Genomic DNA, 20,447 nt, shown 5'->3' on the forward strand with positions numbered 1-20,447 from the left:
CATTCAGTTGTCTCCTATAGAAATAAGGCAGCATTTGTTGTGTGGGATTAACCTTACGGCACCAGTAGGTGATATCTTGGTGGAAGGTATGACGGCGTAAGAAAGCCTCTGTTGAAAGTGAAAGCCCAGAGATCAGATGCAATATTGATTTACCAAATGGCTCGTACTGCCGAGGTGCTAAATCTGCTGCTAACGGAGGCACTACATTCTCGTAAGTAGTAAAATGTGACGAGGCGTTTGCAGAGTAGTTTAGAGTAACCGGCACAGCAGCATAAGCTGTCTGTATAAAGGAGCCTTTGCTGTGTCAATGTTGTCCTCAAGTAGCTTTTCAGCCTGGCCCGAAAGGTCACGTAAGGACAATTTGGCAGCGAGCCGGTAAGAAAAACAAGAGACTTCACGCCACACTTTAAGTTGTCTCCAACTTCTAATATATTCCTGGACCGTGCGTTGCTAAATCCACCTCAACGTGTGTTTTTAGGTATGAAATGTTCAACGGATTTTGCTAAGTTTCCTGAATTTTTACAGCGCCGAGAGTCGCCGAGGAATGACGTCAGGACGTATCAGATTGAATGATGACGCCGTGTGATCATTAAAAAAAATCAGCCGTTAAAAAATATCAGATTTAACCCAGCGTCGCGTCAACACGAAGCACGTTAGCGCGGTTATGAATACGCGTACGGAGCGTTGGTTCGTGTAGTTAAGTTTATTGAGACGCGCCGGGGACGTGAAATAACCTGAGCCTGACGGAGAGAGATGTCCGGTGCTTCAGCATCTGCAGGCTGGAGCCGTAGCCGCTAGACCGGTCCGTGCCACCGCTCGTCCGCCCGCCTCCACTGGACCAGCGAGTCCCGAATGTCGCTAATGCGGCGCGGTTGTCTGCGGAACGGGCAAGGGCTGAGTGCTTAGCCGGAGGAAAGGGGTCACCGGCGACTGATACACCCCCCCCCCCGGAGGGAACCCGAAGGAGGCAGCTCCGCGGGACCCAGGAAATCACTCCTCGCCTCGTCCGCCTGGTTGCGTTAGCAACACGGTGCACGTTTGAGTAGTTCCAGTAAGTTTCCCTCCAGACGTGATCGATACCGATGACTGGCCCGGCTGACGCCGGCCCGCTCGGCCGCCTCGCGTCCAAGCTAACTACGTGCTGCTCAGCTAGTTGACTTTGACTTTGCCCCGCTGCCGGAGCGCTTGTCGCTGGAATATTATTCCAGTAGTGAACAATTAGCTAGCCCACACCTCCAGACGACGCTTCTGCTGGTTAGTCCAAACACACCCATCGTGTAGCAGCGCACAATGCAGTGGTGTTAGTGTTATTCACACTGTGTGATCTATTACACACGCACGCACACCGAGTCCCAGCGTTGCTGTAGCACCTGTGTCACACAGTGATGGAGAAGACACCGAGTGTAACTGAGGCAATATTAATAAATGTTCATACAAAGGGTGCTAGGCCTCTTTAACCCACTCTGCTGCAGTGTTACTATGTGATGTAGGACATAAGCCCATGTTAGTGGTCATTCTATTCAACCAGTAGTTATTGATTTAGCCACATTATTATTATTCTGTTAAATGATGAATATAACTGCATTGCATAGTTGGACCTCTCAGCGTGACCATATTATGCTTATGTGCTTTAATTGTTCGGACCCAGCAAGAATCAGTAGGAATGAACTGAACGCGCAGGAGGCTGAAGCCTTTCTGGAGAGTATGGGGTCCCCAGGGCCACAATACAGACATGCCTGGTTATTCCAGTCTGGAGAGCTAACTTCCAAATATGTAAAGTACATATTAAGTGATCTCTCAGACCTGTGACATGTTAAGAGTTAGTTTTATCTGCTAGAACTTTAAAGTATCGAGGACTTTCATTAAATAATGATCCTTACATCTGAGAGCATGGACCCAGTAAAGGGTTAATTGTTCAACTACATAATTCTCAAATCTTCAACATTGTTTTAGCTGTATGGATCATGTTGCTGCAAATTAAATAAATAAAAACACCACAGGTACTACTGTCAACAGATACGTTGGTTATTTGCTAATAGGATATATTAAAACCAATGACAGATGGTTAAAATTGATTTATTTCTTGCAAATTATAAACATGTTCAGTTGAAAAGGTTAGTTTGAACTTGTTTTCTTCTCTTCACCAGAAACAAGTCATTGAAGGACTCTAGCATGTGAGCGCCTCAGGCACCACCGTAGGCATGTGAGCCTTGACACTTGTGTCACATATCGTCTTTACCCTGAGCAGAAGTACACGTGCTTTGAGTATGTCAAGCCGCCGGAAATCAACCACACCTTGCATGGTACTGCCCTCTGACGTGGTGGAGCAGGAGGAGGTGGAGGAGAAAGCAGGGGGAACAAATGAGGAAAAGGTGGATGAGGAGGAAGGGAAGGCAAAAGATGGAGCTGAGGAGGAACCTGTTGCAGATGAGCTGGGTCAGGCTGTTGTAGTTGTCCCTACTCCACCTGATACAGGTACTAAAGGACTGATTTCAAATTGTTGTCTGACTATACATCAGATTATTCACAATTACTTTAAATCTGGAATTATGTTTATGTCGTGAATATAGATGAGCCCATTGTCTCTGTAGAAGAAAGCCTCTCACTAAGACACACCTCTACAAACCCTCCTGAGGATCCGGACAGTAACCAGCCAACACAGGAAGAACACTGTGACACATCGGAGGAAGTGGGAACAGATCCTGGGTCTGTCACTGCCATCTCTCTCAGCAAGACCCCTATCATGAGGATGAAGACCAAATCTGAACCCAAGAGGATTGCTGTGTCACTAAAATCAGCAGACGAGACGTCGGAAGGTTTTGGAGGAGGTGGTGAGGGAGACGTCGGGGCAGAGCAGGAGCCCATTGAAGCTCCTCTGGGGCCCATGACCCCAGTGGAAATGCTGCTGCATGACTCCATGAAGCTTGGAGGAGCAGGCTTGCTGGTCAGCACACCCGCAGAGCAGCAGAGGAAATCCTCCATTTTGAACCCCACCGTTCTACCTGCTGGCTTGGCACAGGTACGGAGTCATGATAATATAAGGGCGGGTAAACTCATTTTTGTTACAACTATCTGTAAGAAGTGTGTTCTTACAGATAGTCTGGCTGGATGAGTGTCACATCTTTGCCATTCGTTCCCAATCTAACTTCATGTTTTTCCTTCATTCAAGGTGCTGTCCGCCTTCCAGGCCCAGCAGAGTGCAGCAGCAGCTCAGCCTCAGCTACTCATTCCCCTCAGCAGCATCCCATCCTACAGTGCTGCGATGGACACCAATCCACTTTTAGGCAGCACATACAAGAAGTTTCCTTATCCCTCTATGGCGGAGATCAGCAGCCTGGCAGCACAGACACAGTTCACAGAGGAGCAGATCAAGGTACCAGCAAGACAACTGATGCCTTGAGTACATTGAGTTTGCCATAACTCCAAAATGCTGCAAGTAGAGCCTTGTGTTTGTAGTTAGTTATCTTAATTTAGAATTTTAAAACATTACAAACGAAGTAATGGCGTTTTGGTTTATTTTGTTGATGGTGGTCAAATGCATCTCTTCTGCATCCAGGTCTGGTTCTCAGCTCAGAGGCTGAAGCATGGCGTCAGCTGGACCCCAGAGGAAGTGGAGGAGGCCAGGAGGAAGCAGTTCAATGGCACAGTGCACACCGTTCCTCAGACCATCACTGTAATACCTACCCACCAACTCTCAGCTGCTGCCAATGGCTTGCAGTCCATTCTGCAGACATGCCAGATAGTGGGTCAGCCTGGCTTGGTGTTCACACAGGTAGGAAAACATAGAAAACCACCTTAAACTGACAATTACCTCATAGTACTTAGATTTGAATTAAACCTGCATCTTGCATTACTTATTTAGATGGCTTAAGATGGCCCTTTCAGTGCAGTGATTGTATTTACCAACTTCAGGTTGGCCCAGGGACGAACCTTCCGGTGACCAGCCCCATCACTCTGACAGTGGCAGGGCTGCCCAGCCAGTCTCAGAGCTCCAGCAGAGTTGCCTGCCAGCCAACAAGCAGTGAGCTGAAGCGGGCGACAACTGTCCAACCCCCCTCTCTTTCTCCACAGGTGGGACTTCACTATACTTGTGCTCGCATTGCTGCCAGTGGTCTTGTCTAATATACATCTGTCCTCTCTCTTTAAGGAGAACTCTGCCCTCAGCGCTGACACGTTCAGCATGCGGCCTAAGAAGTCCAAAGAGCAGCTGGCAGAGTTGAAAGCCAGCTACCTAAAAAACCACTTTGTCACTGATGCTGAAATCGCCCGACTGATGAAAATCACCAACCTAACAAAAGGTGAGATCAAGAAATGGTTCAGCGACACTCGGTACAACCAGCGCAACTCCAAGAACAGCCACGTCATCGTTTTCAATGATGGAGCGAGTCGAGCAGGGGTCTCCTGCGGTAGCAGTATGAGCACCACCATTGTCATTGACTCAAGCGACGAGACGCCGGCATCTCCCCACCCCCCCCGCACTCCTCCTGTGAAGGAGAAGGAGCCACGGGCCAAGACATGGAACCCATTCCCAGACTTCACCCTGCAGAAGTTTAAGGAGAAGACGCCCGAACAGCTGGTGGTGCTGGAGGAGAGTTTTGAGAAGAGCAGCACCCCGACGGATGAAGAACTGAGCCGCCTGAGGACAGAGACTAAACTGACGAGGAGGGAAATTGATGCCTGGTTCACAGAGAGACGCAAAGCGCCCGGCGTCAGTAACACCTCGCCAGAATCTTCAGAGGGAGGGAAGATGCAGACTGAAGACATCGAAGGAGGAACAGGTGCTTCTCCTTCTTCCTCTAGTCGAACTCCTCCAGGGGGTCGAAGCAAGCAGCTGCCCACCACGAGCAGCAGCAAAGACTTGAGGGATAAATGTAAAAAGTCTCCAGGGCAACTCCATGCTCTGAAAAGTGCCTTTGTGCGGACCCAGTGGCCCACGCCAGAGGAGTATGACCAACTGGCAGAGGAGAGTGGCCTTCCCCGGTCCTACATCGTCAGCTGGTTCGGGGACTCTCGCTATTCCTGGAAAAACGGAAACCTGAAGTGGTTCTTTCAGTACCAAAGTGGCAACAACGAGGGGGCCAGCGTTGGAGGAGGCAGTAAAACGGGAAGCGGGAGAAAAAGACGCAGCCGAAATCGTGGTTGGGGCCGGTCTCGCACCAGGAAGCAGCCAAGAAGGTCCGCCGCCTCCTGCGCAGACATGGACAGGTCTCCTCCACCCAAGAAATTCAAGAGTGCGAGGGAGATTCTGAAGGAGTACTACCTGAGGCACCGCTTCCTCAATGAGCAAGACCTGGATGAGCTCGTCACCAAGACCAACATGAGCTACGAACAGGTAATGGTGACATTTATTATATAAAGATATACTTCACCTCTGAAAAGCAAGTTGTGTTATAAAAATTGGACGTTTTATTAGTCAAAATGTGCAGAAACGTTACTATTGATGATCTATGTCTAAAGAGAACAGGGAAGCAGCAGTAATATGTGTTGTGGTTAAAAATGGTCAACACCCAGAATGCACTGCACTCCTAATGAATCTCCAGAGCTGCAGCGATTGGTCCTACCTAAGTCACTGCGTGTTACTCCTCCGGTTTACAGACATTCGTTCAGACGTTTCTTTACGTTTTTAACAAAAGGTTATATTTTAACAGTGAGTTTGAGTAAAGGCAGTGTTTACAAGTTGTTTAGCAGCCTTTTATTTAGAATCAAAGCAGACAGTTGTTAGAAAGCCCCAGATTCTTCTTTTAGCCAAAACCCTATTCTTTTCTTCATCTGCTGTTAGTGGCAAGTTCCCCCCATTAGCAGTAAAATCCGCAACTTCATCTAAGAGAAATCGGAAGCATTGAAGCCAATATTGTATACAAAATGAAGTAGTATTATTAAAACTACTCAAAGCTAATGCAAAGGCTAACGTTAGCTACGTAAGCCAGCGCTAAGCCCAACAGTCCAAGATGCGACAATCAGCAGCTCGTAACTTTACTCAAACTTCACAGTGCAAACTACAGTAAAACACTCACTGCTCATTCAACCGTTCTGTCCTGGCTGCTTTTTCTGGTTTGCTTAAAATATAACATATATAATAAAATATATAATATATAAAATATATAATATTTATTGTTATTGTTATTGTTATTACACTGCTACATAGTCACATCCACCAAAATACAACACACTCAAAAAATATATTTCCCTACTCATAATATATTTTCAAGAAACCTACAAATGGCCACACAACTTAACTGGAGTAGGTTTAGTTGTGTTAGTTTTATACTACAACATATACAACTGCAATTGTTTGATGTAAAATTGTGAATCTCATCACAAATCTACAGTTGTTGTCATTAGTTACATACTGCTCTGTCCTTGAACAGGTAAGGGAGTGGTTTGCTGAGGTCCAGCGGCGCTTGGACGTCGGGTTGGACCCCTTCCAGGAGCCGACTGCAGGCAGGACCGATGGAAACGGGGGAGAAGACGAAGGAGGGGCAAGGCGGCGAAAAATGGTTCCCGAGGAGCAAACGGGGGCGGGGGATGAAGAGGACGACGACGAAGATGAGGAGGATGATGGCGTAGACACAGATGACAGTGAGGTTTGGGAACCGTCACGTAGCGTCAGAAAATCCTTGTCCATTTCTGAAGACTAGTGGTTGTTGAGAAGCACACTGAACCACTACTGTGTTACTGGGAGGATCAGAGCAGCGGGACACTCATCTGAACCTGGTGTTGGCCGCTCGTTTGCATGTGAACACGTTTGCAACAAGAAATAACTCTAATGGACTATAGCTTTAGTTTACACTCAATATTTGTAATGTGTAACAGAGTAGACTAGAATGGTTTAGCAGTGGTTACCAAACCCTGCCAGTCTTCAGTGGCATCCCATCTAACATCAACAGTAACACAATAATTTGAAACTGGTGCTCAGTTTCCCCAAAAACACACAAACACAGTCATCGATATGTTCTCTGAAGAACACCAACTGATAGAAATGTGGAATTTAGGAAGGAACTCACAGGTTGTTTCCTGACATTGAACATCTGGATGAGGATCTGTGAGGAGTGGCCTAATACCTTAAAGCTGATCCAGTGTCGTGATGCTCTTACAAAAACCCACGATGTCGACTCAAGTCTTCCCTTTATAGTGGCTCGTCGCCACCGTGTGTTTGATATGCATCGCTAATTGTGTTTTTAAAGGGTTTTTCACCTTTTGATAGAGACTACCCTGTGTTATTACAGACTTTTTAAACTGAGCTCTGTGCATTCAGACAGAACGAGGCTCTTGTGCCAAAGCTGAATGTTCAGTCACCAATCGTGATAAGAGCCGCTGTGAGGCAGAGGTCAGGATCCTCTGACAGAATATTAAAAACAAAAGCATTTGGCTGTGGCATGTCCCACTGCTGATCTCTCCCTAACAAGACTGCAATGGCCACCAAATCACCGACACCTTGCCTTTTATGAAGTGTTGACCTGTACTTTGAGGAACGCTGTTCAACATTATTTCAGACAATAATTTGACTCCAGCCTGCACTGAAAAGAAAAAAACATGAAGCACCTGAACTAAACATTTTAGTAATTGCACTTTGTCCACTTGTGTTAATGGTGGATTGAATCCTGATTAGGCACCTTAATCTCTTATCGTACCATGAAATGGCTCTGAGAGACCAAACGTGTTTTGTATGACTATGGACTTATCAGTGTTTTTGCCTTTTTTATCTTTAGTGAGTTTTCAAATGGAGGAATCTTAGCAGTTCATCCACTTTTCTAAAATGTGTTGTATGTTTTTATGGCTCAGAAATTGAATAGAACAATCGGTCACCAGTATCATTTACTAGACTGCACAATTTGAGCCCAGGTTGAATAATTTCTCCTTTTGAAAACATCTGTGTTATATATAATGTTCAGTTTTGTAATGTGAAAAAGCTTCACCTTCGCTCTGTAGTGGAACGTCAACCAAATAACACTTTCTAAACGTTGTCCTTATGCTTTATTGCCTACACTCAAAGGACACCACGCTACCATTCTTTGCTGTTAGAGGAGAGATCGATGAAGCTTTGCAAATAAACCTATGTGCCTACATGGCTCGTATCCTCGTTTGAACAGAATTTCACCAACTCTTGACTCAGAAGATGATTATGAGGAGATAAATATGGGACTTAAATGAGAAACTGTTGGAGGGAGGTTCTGTTTAAGTGTGTTGCATGATGGATCTCTGCTTTGTGCTGATACTAAGAGCTGCCTAAACCCTCTGAAGCTGACAGTGGAAACTTCATTTCTAAGTCCCTAAATTGAACCCTTGATTTGTTGAATTGCATTGTCTTCTGCCACCAAGCACTTGTTCCACCTCATGCTGGCACATTTGCTCCACAGGAAGCATCAGAACCTCTTTCTGTCCCACTGGTGTTGCTGGCAAAGAAGACGTTCAACATGTTAAGCAAACCTATTGTTTAGTAATGCATGCAATAACCAAGATGGACAACTGCTCATTTTGTACATATGATATTTTGGGTTGGCGTACTCGGCCCAGGGGAAGCTGAGCTTGTGCAAAGCTGCTTAGTTACTTTTAACCCTGATTTAGTTTTAATATGTTTCTGTCAGTAAACCTTGAAACATGTTTTAACTCCTGTTACTGTCGGCTTGGGCAGGCCTTCCCCAATCTGTTCTCTGTGGGGAAAGTCAGGACTTTTTGTACCTACGTCACCACCACAGCTGTGCTCATTCAACCCAATGGCTGCCCACAGGTTAGGCTTCACCCTGCCTCCGGTATCCAGCCCACCATCTTTTACAAGTGTGTTGTTTCAGTCTGTTTCCAATGGTTTTTATATGTTTCTATCTAAGAAAACAGAATCATTACAGCTCTGTTGGAACATCAGTCGATTGCTTGTACAGCAGTACAGACCTATATGATATGTACAATAGAGTAGAGTTTCTGTGAATGTTCTTTGGAGTTCAGCCAGTGTTGTCTAAGTGGCTATTTATTACAAAAATATAAAATCACAGTTCTTTAACGGTGGCAGAGAGGGTTTAGTGGGAAACCAAAGTCATTTGTAGTCGCCACTGATGAATCCACACGAGAAAGTTAAACATCAGAAAATCCTAGTTGTGATTGTCCACAGCCATCATGTACCCAGTTAACCTTTTGCAGTAGAGCTAAGCTGACATTGTGGTCACAGTAGTTTACCTGCTGTCCTGTTGTGCTCATGTGTCTCCTGTTTGTATCATTCGCTATACTTCTGCTGTAGTCCTCACTCAGTTTCTGTATTTATAGAAGTAGTCGCTTGAATGTTTTTACTATAAATCTGCAGCTTTTTGGTAAAAAATACTGTACGTATGAATGCAAATGATTTCTGACTTCTGGTTTTCTTTCTGCTGACGGTGGCCCAGGCTGCTTGGTAGAAGTGTGCTTTGCTTTAAGTGTAGACTCAACAGCTCTTTGTTCTCTTGCAGAACAAGTCATACGTGTATTTCCACAGCAGTTTTACTGAATGACGACAGTGGTCTTTCAGTTTTTATAGTCCATTACAAATGTTTTTTAGACACAGATACTGTAGGAAGAATTCAATGATCTGACTGTATATTCTCCTTCAATAAATGGGCAAGTATTAACTTACAGGAAAGAAGCTTCATAACTAGTGTGTGCTTTAGTCGCTTACTGGGATCAACAGTGGTTTCATTATATCGACTACACTCTTATACCAAACCTGAGCTACTATGTGGGACTAAACAAGGAAACATTTTTGAAATAACATCCAATGAGTATAAAACAGAACTTGTTTTATTCCTTCTTCTTACATTCTGTCTACAAACACATGTAGGTGCCATTAATTTTATAGAAAGACAGTAGGATCACATTTGGAGGCATAATTTACAAACCTATACAATAAACAAATATTTGTAGCTCTTGCATTATCAGGCCTTTAGCTACCAGAAGACATACGTCATACCTAATAAAAATTTGCCAATAAATATGCGTTTTTTTTTATTGCATTGAATAAATAAAGCTTACCGGACCCAGCCAAGCACAGCCCAAAGGAGCAACGTAGGACCGTCCGCAGGTGGACCCACAACCTGCAGGAGGATCCGTAGCGGGCCTGTGCAAAGAATATTGAGCAGCGGATACCTCAATCCCTGGACAACCAATCTGGCTACTGGATCCTGAGCCTGTGCAGGAGGTTGCGCAGTACTGGCTAGAAGCAGTTGGGCTCACCTCCACACACAGCCTGGGCTCTGGAACCCAGCTCCTTGAGAGAGGATGGACTCTCTTCTACTCTGGATTTGCCCACAGTGAGACGGGGGCTTGCTCATACTGTAGCTGCCCAGCTTAGAAGCCATATTTTGGTATTTTCGCTGTAGATGAGAGGGTTGTTTCCCTGCGCCTTCAGGTCAGGGATAGATCACTTACTGTCATTTGCGAGTATGGGCTGAACAGCAGTGTGGGATGCCCGGCCTCCCTGGAGGAAGTTTTGGAAAGCGCTCCTTCATTGGGGAGTCCAATGTTTTGCTGGGTGATCTCAATGCCCATGTGGGCAATGACAGTGACGCCATAACAAATAAGGGTGTTCTTCACTGTACGTGGCACCAAGACATCATAGGCCGGAGGTTGATGATAGACTTTGAAGTCATGTCATCTGACCTTTGGCCATATGTTTTAGACACTCGGGTGTCTGGGGGCTGAGCTGGCAACTGATCTCCACCTAGTGGTGAGTGGGATCCGCTGGCAGAGAAGGAGGCCAGAACGACTTGGCTGAGGGTCTGTTGGGAATATCTAGCTGAACCTTCTGTCAGAGGGATCTTCATACCCCCACTAGTGTTTCAACCGAATCCCAAGAGAGGCTGGAGAGACCGATTCTAATTGGACTATGTTTTCTGCCTCCATTGTCAACGCGGCCGTTCGGCACTGTGGATGCAAGGTCTCTGGTGCCTGTCGTGATGGTACCTGAACCTGATCACCTGGACACCAGGGGTAAGAGATGCCATCAAGCTGAAGAAAGAGTCCTATCAGGTTTGGATGATCTGTGGGACTCCTGAGGCAGCCAATGGGTACCAAAGGGCCAAATGTGCTGCTGCCTGGGCTGTTGTGGAGGCAAAAACTCCTGACCTGGGAGGAGCCCAGGGATGCCATGGAGGAGGACTATCGTTTGGCCTCACAAGAGACTCAGGCAAACCGTTTGATGCTTCAGGAGGGGGAAGCGGTTCTTCACCAGGGCAGCTGTAAAGCTGAAAGCAGTACTTTCAGGATCTCTTCAGTCCCTTCAACACGCCTTCTGTCGAGGAAGCAGAGGCAGGGCATTAGGGGAGGATGAGATCCGTCCTGAGTACCTAAAGTCTCTGGATATTGCGGCTTTGTTGTTGTCTTGGTTGACGTGCCTCTGCAACATGGTACAATGGGGGTTGCCCCTATTTACAAAAAGGGGGGCAGGAGAGTGTGTTCCAACTATAGGGGTATCGTACTCAGTCTCCCCAGGGAACTCTATGCCAGGGTACTGAAGAGGAGAATTTGGCCGAAAGTCAATCCTTGGATACAGGAGGAAAAATGGGTTTTCGACCTGGTCGTTGAACATTGGACCAGTTCTACACCCTTGCCCAACCAGTCCACATGTGCTTTGTGGACTTGGGGAAGGTGTTCAACCCCAACCCCAACCCCATCCCTCCGTTTGTCACCAGTTCTGTTCATTTTTTTTTGGAACAAATTTTTAAGTCTAGCCAGGGACCAGGAGGGGTCTGTTTCGGGGACCACAGGATTGCATCTCTGCTTTTTGTTCTTTTGGCTTCTTTGGCCAGGACCTCCAGCGTGTGCTGGGACAGCTGAGTGGGAAGCAAATATTTACGTCATACAGAGATATTTGCATGCTATTCATGAGAAAATCAGTGATGATACCAAAAACAAAAACACAGATGTGATTTGCATTTTTCTTTGGAACAAACACAGAGTATAGGCTTTGAGAGTCTTCATATTGTGATAAGCCTTGGAGCAAGTGTCAAGGTGAGTGAGGCCAATACGTTCATTCTTGCTCATAGATGCTTGTGGAATTCTTCAAATCTACATGTATGTTGTGAATTTAATATAAACCTAAACAGGAGAAACATATATTTACAGACATGCATTCTTATTCTATGTGAGGTCCAAAATCTATGTCATAAAGAAAGGTACATATTTCATTTAGACCAGTACTTCAGTATATAATAATATTGTTCCAGTACCTAACGTGTTAATGGTGTAACAGGTTTGTTACAGGTCAGACAACACAGTTTTCTATTGATATGTTTTTCATTAAAATATATATTTTTTCATTTTTTGACAGGAACAATATAAAAGATAATGAAAATGTTTCAGTTTTATTTCACTTGAACATTTTTTCTTTCATTTGCAGGTTTGATGCTGATACCAGAGAACAGGACATGGTTAGATTCACTGATCTACTGCAGAGACCACACCATGGACATGGCTTATATCCATGACAGTGAGACCCAGGCTGCAGGAGATTTTCACTCTTACCCACACATACAAGAAAGGCTTTACCAATTATAACTGTCAGTATAAGTGTATGATCATTTATTGATTTTATAGTTTTCTCTCTATACCTTTAACATTATTTATTTAATAAATATTTTATATTACATATTTTCTTTATACATCTTGTGCGTCATCTGTATTCTGTACACGTTTGCTCACATTAAACATTGATATTTGTAGCCTTCTCTTTCTTTTGAATGCTTAGGTGGAAATCAGTGATTCCTTACATAATACTATGTAAGGAACTATTTAGTCTCTTTATTCTGTCAATAAAACGTATTAACTACATTGGAATGTTTCTATCTGGAAACAAGTTATCGACTTACAAATGTGGAATTGAGAAAAAAATTGTCAGGTTGGCTGTTAGAATTGACATTGAACATCTGGATGAGGATCTGTGAGGAGTGGATTAATACTTTAAAGCTGATCCAATGCTGTGGTGTTATGGTTCCTGCCATGTCTTGCTCATTTTGGTTTTATTTTGCTACTTCCTGCTCATTTTCCTATCCGTTTTAGTTTTGTCCAACTTTACATCAGGTCATTTGAGTTACCAGCTGTTTTCAATTAGTCATTTGTTTTGTATTTAAACCTCAGTTCTTTCCATGTTTGTTCACATTACCCTGTTCTCCATTCTTTCATGTACTGTAAGCTCTTGGTTTTGATTTTGTGCCTGTGTCTTGACTGTGCCCTTTGCCTTGTCCCTGCCTGTACCTTCACTGGAGTTCTGGATGAACTGTTTTTGCCCATTGCCTTTCTAACCAGACCATGTTTTTGTCTGCTGTCTGGATCTGTTTCCATTAAAGACCCATCTTACCTAAGTCCTGTCCATGTGCTGGGCATTTGGGTCCTGTCTGCCTGCTGAGCCGGACAGACTCACGAAGATCTTCAACCAATCCCTGTCACAGTCCACTGTCCCACCCTGCCTGAAGTCCTCCACCATAGTCCCCCTGCCCAAGAAATCTCACATCTCCAGCCTCAACGACTACAGACGTGTGTCACTCACCCCGGAGATAATGAAATGCTTTGTAAAGCTGGTCCACATCACATCACAAAAGCCCTGCCCCAAAAAGGTTACCCACACCAGTTTGCTTATAGTGCCATAGAAACAGTACCATCACACCTTGAAAACAGGTACAAGCCATATGTACCATGTGTGTGGAAATCACTGATTTCCACCTAAGCATTCAAAAGAAATAGCAGACTACAAATATCAATTTTTAATGTGAGCAAAAGTGTACAAAATAAAGATGTCACATGAGATGTAAAAAGAAAATATTTAATAAAGTTTATTAATAAAAAAACACTGGGATGGGGGGGTCGAATCTCGAGAGGTGCTGCCAGTGTGGCAGTGGGCCAGAGACCTATGGCTCAACCAGCACACACCGGACTATGTGATCTCTGTGAACAGATTAACACTGGTGCGGGCGGACCAGAGCGCGGCGCACAGTGGAAAGTAGAAAGGAGGCGGACTGGTGGTGTTTGTGAACGACAGATGGTGTAACAAGCCACAACTCCAGATCAGCCACCACCCACTCTGCCTCACTCTGAACCAGGTCAGGAAGGAGTTAAGGAGGACAAAGGCCAGAAAGGCTACAGGCCCTGATAACATCAGCCTTAGGGTCCTCAGGGACTGTGCAGACCAGCTCAGTGAGGTGGTCCTCTCCATATTTAACCTGAGCCGCAGCTTGGCTACTCCACTACTCTGGAGGACTTCTTGCCTGGTTCCGGTTCCAAAGGTACCCCGCCTTGAGGAGCTGAACCGCTTAAGACCCACCGCCTTAACCTCCCACCTGATGAAGGCCTCCACAGTCACCTCCACACCCAGATGAGCTTAGCACTGGACCTGCTGCAGTTCGGGGTGGATGACGCCATCATCTACCTGCAGCATCGGGCCCTGTCTCACCTGGAGTCTCCTGGGAGCACTGTGAGATTCCTGTTTTTGGATTTCTCCAGTGCTTTCAATGCGATCCAGCCATTACTGCTGAGGAGGAAGCTGGAGGTGGCAGGTGTGGACCAACATCTGGCTGCTTGGATCATCAACTACCTCACAGACAGGCCACAGTTTGTGAGGCTGAAGGACTGTGTGTCTGATGTGGTCGTCTGTAGCACAGAGGCACCTCAGGGGACGGTGTTCTCCCCTTTTCTGTTCACACTGTAAACATTGGACTTTAAATACAACTCCCACCACTGTCAGTACACAGGTGTGAGAATAACCACCTGATCCCAAACACCGGCAAAACTAAGGAATTAGTACTTGATTTCAGAAGGTCCCCTTCACCACACACACCAGTGAACATCCAGGGCTCAGACATTGAGACTGTGGACACTGTCAAATACCTGGGTGTTTACCTAAACAATAAACTGAACTGGTCTAACAACATGGTATAAGAAGGACCAGAGGGTTGGCAGAGGGTCAGAATGGGTCATCACACATCCACATCCTAAGCCTCAGTACCGGCTGTATGCTGAGTCCCCTGCTCTGCTCCCTCTACACACGACTGTACCCCTGTCCATCACAGGAGGTGACGCAGCTGTCAACGTAGTGCTCGACCAATAACCTTCTCCTCAACAACACCAAGAACTCACAATAGCTACAGAAGAAAAAAGACAGAAATACCAACATTAATCATGAATTGGGATCATCCTGGAGCACAAACGAGCTGCTGAAGAAGTCCTGCAGAGACTGGACTTCCTGAGGATACTCAGGAAGAATAACATCACAAAGACTGCTGGTGTTCTTCTACCGAGCCTCCATAGAAAATATACTAACATACTGTATGTGCGCTCCAAAGGGCCATCAACATTGGTGAATTTCTGAATGCAGAAATAGACATAACTCATGTTCATCGACTGTATTACCTACTGAATGTGTGAACGTGATTATTATTTTTTAGATATATTTATTCTTATTTTATTTTCATTTTTAATGGTTTTCTCCTTTTATTATCTAATACTTTATTTATTCTTTTTTTAGCACTGACTAGAGAGCACTTTTAATTTTTGTTGTACCTCTTACAATAAAGACTATTCTATTTAAGTCTTCTCTATACAGTAGCTTGTCACCTTTTGATAGAGTCTACCCTTTGTGTTTACAGACTTTACACAGAGCTCTGTGCATTCAAACAGTACGAGTGAAACCCCCACTATTTGATAATCAAATGCCTAATGACCTCCCAGGAACAACCCAGAGGCCGAAGTACAGCATGCCATAACAACACAACCCCCCCCCCTCTGGAACGTCTACCAGATAACGCCTCTCTTTCTAAACATCAAAGGACACCACGCCTACACGGCTCGTATCCTCGTTTGAACGGAATTTCTTGACTCAAGATGATTATGAGGAGAAACTGTTGGAGGGAGGTTCTGTTTAAGTGTGTTGTATGATGGATCTCTGCTTTGTTCTGATACTAAGAGCTGCCTAAACCCTCTGAAGCTGACAGTGGAAACTTCATTTCTAAGTCTTTAAATTGAACCCTTGATGTGTTGAATTGGATTGTCTTCTGCCATTTGCTCCACAGGAAGCATCAGATCCTCTTTCTGTCCCACTGGTGTTGCTGTTATAAGCTGGTGACGCTACTTCACCTTAAATCATAGACCCTGTCAGTGTGACAAGTGCCTGGCCACAGCAAAGAAGACGCTCAACATGTTAAGGCAAACCTATTGTTGAGTAATGCATGCAATAACCAGTTTCTGTGAATGTTCTTTGGAGTTCAGCCAGTGTTGTCTGTGACCTTTTAGTACAAAAATATAAAATCACAGTTCTTTAACGGTGAACAGTGGCAGAGAGGGTTTAGTGGGAAACCAAAGTCATTTGTAGTCGCCACTGATGAATCCACACGAGAAAGTTAAACATCAGAAAATCCTAGTTGTGATTGTCCACAGCCATCATGTACCCAGTTAACCTTTTGCAGTAGAGCTAAGCTGACATTGTGGTCACAGTAGTTTACCTGCTGTCCTGTTGTGCTCATGTGTCTCCTGTTTGTATGCTTTGCTATACTTCTGCTGTAGTCCTATATATGTCTGATATATGTTGTAACCTATAGAAAGTAGTATTAAAAATATATTGATGAATTTCACAATTGGTTAATCATGGAGACTTGTTTAGAAAGTTGAAATAGCTGTACTGCTTTTTATTTGTACTATGTATGTCAGCGTTTCACAGATGACGGACCCACATGCACAGGTCCAGACCCGATTTGGTAGAAGAAAACAGGTTTATTCTTTTGTTCAGGCATGGTCAGTTCAGGCAGGGTCATACACGGCAAGACTCGGTGACAGTACAGACTGGGTGCAGGAAGGCTCAGGTCACAAGACAAGCGAGACCATTACCAAGCAGACACGGCGACAGGACAGACAAGGATCAGACAGGATTCAGGAAACGATGGTCAGGAAACAGGGTCAAGATCAGGTGCAAAAAGTAAGATAACGCTGGATAGTGGTGAGTACACGCAACAATCTGGCAACTGATTCAGGTGATTAATGGTGCTTAAATACAAGTGGGTGATTACTGATAGCAGACTGGTTTGTGTAATGAGGACCAGAAGTCATGCGGAAACTGATGTGGTATGAACAGAAACAAAAGTTCTTTCAAAATAAAACAGGAAGTCAGTCTCAACTGTGACAATGTAAATAATAATTTAGCACAAGCCATGAAATTCAAAACTTATATGATATAATAAAATACTGATGTAAAAATTTTCAAACTATAAAAATAAAACAGACTTATTACTCTCTAACTTTTGGTGCTCTCCCTTATTAATATTTTGTAGTTCAATAATAGTTTGTGACTGAGACTGGACGAATCAGATCAGTGGAAGTACAAATATCTCTTCTACTAAAGCAAATATATACGTCATACAGAAACATTTGCATTTGATTCATAAAAAAAGTATTGATAAAAATCAGTCTGAAGCATATTTGGCAACCAAATAACACAGAGACGGTTTGCATTTCTTTCGTTTTGGAACAAACATACAAGGTAGTGGCTTCATGACTTCATACCAAAATAGGAATTGGAGCAACTGACAAGGTGAGTGAAGTCAGTACGTTCATTCTTTCTTATAGATGCCTGTGGAATTCTTCACATCTACGTGTGTGATGTGAATTTAACATTTGACCTAAACAGAAGAAGAAACAGTCAGGATGATGTGCAGTCTCTTGTTCATGTCTCTGATCAGTAAGTATCTCACTGGGACTATTATTCTTCTTCTTATTATTCTTATACAAAATGTGACCCCTCAGTAATGAATAAATGCTTAGTTGTTAATTGGCTGTAAACAAATGAATTGAATGTTGTTGTATAGTATTGAAGTGTTCTGTTCCTAACATGTTTGTATCCAAAAACACGCCTTAGGTCCTTTGGTCACTCTAAATTGCCCGTAGGTGTGAATGGTTGTCTGTCTGTGTGTGTTGCGTGTGTTGGGATAGGCTGCAGCACCACCCGCGACCCCAAATGGGACTAAACGGGAGAAAATGGGTGGATGGATGTTTCTAGCAGTGTCAAAGCTGCCAGTAGCTGTGACATGACTCCAGTCAATGTCTCATGATGCTGTCTCTGCTCCTGTGGCTGGACCAGTACTTTGAATGACTTTCCTTGTCCTCTACAGTTGTGTCAAACACACAGAACCTGATAAGAGTTGGGAAAACGTCTCAGTCTTCAACCTGGAAAGATGGTTCTGGTACTTACTCTTCTGAAAGAGCCGTTGATGGGATCTGGACACAATGTGCTGATACAAATGCGAAGAACAACAACTGGTGGAGCGCTGACCTGCTGCGCCTGTATGAGATTTATAATATCATGATCTACAACAGTGATCAAAGTAACATTAATATGGAGGGAGCTCAGATCGTCATTGGGAACTCATCTGAGAAGAGGATCAGCACCAGCAACCTGTAATTAACAGTCATGTTCCTTTAAATCATCAGGCTTTACTGTACAGTATTTTACCCACAGTTCTCTTTTTTTGTAGGTGTAAAACCATCACAAACTTCACATTGAACCAAAACAACACTTTTCAGTGTGACGGTGGATCAATGTGGGGACGCTATGTTACCATATATTTACAGACACGCATTCTTATTCTGTGTGAGGTGCAGATCTACGGAATAAGGAAAGGTACATATTTAATTTATACCAGTACTTCAGTATAGAATAATATTGTTCCAGTACCTCACGTGTTAATGGTGTAACAGGTTGGTTGAAGGTCAAGAAAACATAGTTTTATATTGAGATGTCAGACATTAAAATATTCTTGTTCCTTTATTGGAGCAATGGAAAAAATAATGAAAGTGTTTCAGTTTGTTTTACTAGAACATTTTTTCTTTCATTTGCAGATTTGATGCTGATACGTGAGAACAGGACATGGTTAGATTCACTGATCTACTGCAGAGACCACAACATGGACCTGGCCTATATCCATGACAATGAGACCCAGGTCTGGGCTGAGTTGGAGCTACAGAACTCCAACAGTCCCTTTGTGTGGCTGGGCCTTCACTACACCTGCACCTTAGGGTTCTGGTTCTGGGTGGGTGATCATCCTCTACAGTACAAAAACTGGGATCCAAATGAAAAAAGAGCAAATGAGTGTGACATGAGTGTTGCCATAAATAAAGACAACCATTACTGGTACAGCAAACCTGACAGTAAAGAGTTTAATTTCATGTGTATCATATAAGAGACATCACTGTCTTGTATTTTTCCACTGGTGTTGATGGGGTGACTGTTCGGATATATTGATTTTGTTTACCTTTAACATTGTCTTTTTTATTTATTTATTTATTTTTTGTTCTGTCCAGCAGTTTAACAAGCAGCATATCTTACACTGAATGTCATATTGTGATTGTTATGGGAAAAATGGTCTCTTCCTTATTTCTATGTCTCTTCCTTATTTCTATGTCTCTTCCTTATTTCTATGCAGTTATTATACGATTTATGACTTATGTTCTGCAATTAATATCTTATGTTTTGTCTTACTGTATGCATTTGACATTTCACCTAGATTGTTCAATGGTTGTCTCTGCCTGATAGACTCTCAACTCTAGCTCCCAAACCCAAGGTTGGGGAGTTGTGTCTCTGTCTGTTGAGACTTGGTGCTCCTTTCTCACAGATAGTTGGCCGTCAGCGATGCAGGTGTGAGAATGTAAATATCTTCACACACACTGCGACAGGAAGGAGATGGTGCATGTAATTTGATTGGGTTAGAAAGACATTCCACCCTAGTCGGACAGAGAAGCTAAAAGGCAGAAGCAACTTGAGGATCGTGGGCTCTTTGCATCACACCTTCGTGGTGTGTGCACTGATCTCCCGAGCTGGTTTTTGGTTTGTTGATGTGCACGATCAACATCCATGCTTTTTATTTGCTTTCCCCATTATTTTTATTTTCTTTATTATTTCAATAAATCACACAAAAGGACAACTCTCTCATCTGCTTCTTATGGAAAATTTCCACCACAGTGATGGACAGCTTTGCTTTAATGAGAGGGGTATATATAAAATATATATACTCTTCTTGATTTATGGTTTATTTAATGTTTTATTTAGCTAATCCCAAATATGTGTGATGTTGCTGCGTTGGTGGACAGGTTAAGTTTCTGCTTTAGGGTGTGTATGCGGGGGGTAAGGGGTGCAACCGGCAGATGAAACTAAGCAAATCTGTTAAGTAAACAATCGGTTGGAATGCTCCTACTCAAGTAACCCTAGTCAGAGGGTTACATGCAAAGAATGTGCGGCGAATGGGAACGGAGAAACCCACATTCAAGGCTGACTGCGAATTAACTAGTAGCTCTGTGTTCCAACATCCACAAACGGCAACTGTTATCACAACTTGAGATTCACGAGATACAACACAAATGCTACGGCAAGGGGGAGCCAGGACGCCAGGTCAGAGGGGAGATTTCACCGTCTCCTCAACTGGAAATTGGTTACAAAGCCCCAATGAGCACAGATA

General features: G+C 44.0%; 2 protein-coding genes across 6 annotated transcripts; both read left to right on the forward strand.

The window, feature by feature from the left end:
- The first annotated feature begins 67 nt into the window (after positions 1–67).
- LOC114842593 (zinc fingers and homeoboxes protein 1-like) lies at positions 68–12,496 on the forward strand. 5 transcript variants are annotated; one of them, XM_055503363.1, is made up of 9 exons: positions 417–1,051; positions 2,148–2,475; positions 2,571–3,019; positions 3,170–3,373; positions 3,557–3,772; positions 3,913–4,071; positions 4,148–5,332; positions 6,369–6,584; positions 12,359–12,496. In XM_055503363.1, exons 2-9 carry the CDS (start codon positions 2,268–2,270, stop codon positions 12,362–12,364), a joined length of 2,643 nt encoding a protein of 880 aa, XP_055359338.1. In that variant the 5' UTR covers positions 417–1,051; positions 2,148–2,267; the 3' UTR covers positions 12,365–12,496. The 5 variants fall into 5 exon arrangements, with proteins under 5 accessions (XP_040923598.1, XP_040923599.1, XP_055359338.1 ...); XM_041067664.2 differs by lacking the exons at positions 417–1,051; positions 12,359–12,496 and adding an exon at positions 68–211 and having other exon boundaries at positions 6,369–9,838; XM_041067665.2 differs by lacking the exons at positions 417–1,051; positions 12,359–12,496 and adding an exon at positions 288–375 and having other exon boundaries at positions 6,369–9,838.
- Positions 12,497–17,519: 5,023 nt separating this feature from the next.
- LOC114842596 (macrophage mannose receptor 1-like) lies at positions 17,520–19,916 on the forward strand. Its single transcript, XM_055503267.1, has 4 exons — positions 17,520–17,677; positions 18,108–18,393; positions 18,471–18,616; positions 18,835–19,916. The coding sequence occupies exons 1-4, from the start codon at positions 17,644–17,646 to the stop codon at positions 19,173–19,175; spliced, it is 807 nt and encodes a 268-aa protein (XP_055359242.1). The 5' UTR covers positions 17,520–17,643; the 3' UTR covers positions 19,176–19,916.
- Positions 19,917–20,447: the final 531 nt, after the last annotated feature.

The sequence above is a fragment of the Betta splendens genome, chromosome 16, assembly GCF_900634795.4.
Source record: "Betta splendens chromosome 16, fBetSpl5.4, whole genome shotgun sequence".
Classification (NCBI taxonomy): Eukaryota; Metazoa; Chordata; class Actinopteri; order Anabantiformes; family Osphronemidae; genus Betta; species Betta splendens.

Bases quoted from the DNA above. Each gene is read 5' to 3' on its own strand.
- LOC114842593 (XM_041067664.2), top strand. From the start codon at position 2,268: ATGTCAAGCCGCCGGAAATCAACCACACCTTGCATGGTACTGCCCTCT. The intron at 3,020-3,169 runs GTACGGAGTCAT...CCTTCATTCAAG, and splicing joins TACCTGCTGGCTTGGCACAG to GTGCTGTCCGCCTTCCAGGC. The intron at 4,072-4,147 runs GTGGGACTTCAC...TCTCTCTTTAAG, and splicing joins CCCCCTCTCTTTCTCCACAG to GAGAACTCTGCCCTCAGCGC.
- LOC114842596 (XM_055503267.1), top strand. From the start codon at position 17,644: ATGATGTGCAGTCTCTTGTTCATGTCTCTGATCA. The intron at 18,394-18,470 runs GTAATTAACAGT...CTTTTTTTGTAG, and splicing joins AGGATCAGCACCAGCAACCT to GTGTAAAACCATCACAAACT. The intron at 18,617-18,834 runs GTACATATTTAA...TTTCATTTGCAG, and splicing joins GATCTACGGAATAAGGAAAG to ATTTGATGCTGATACGTGAG.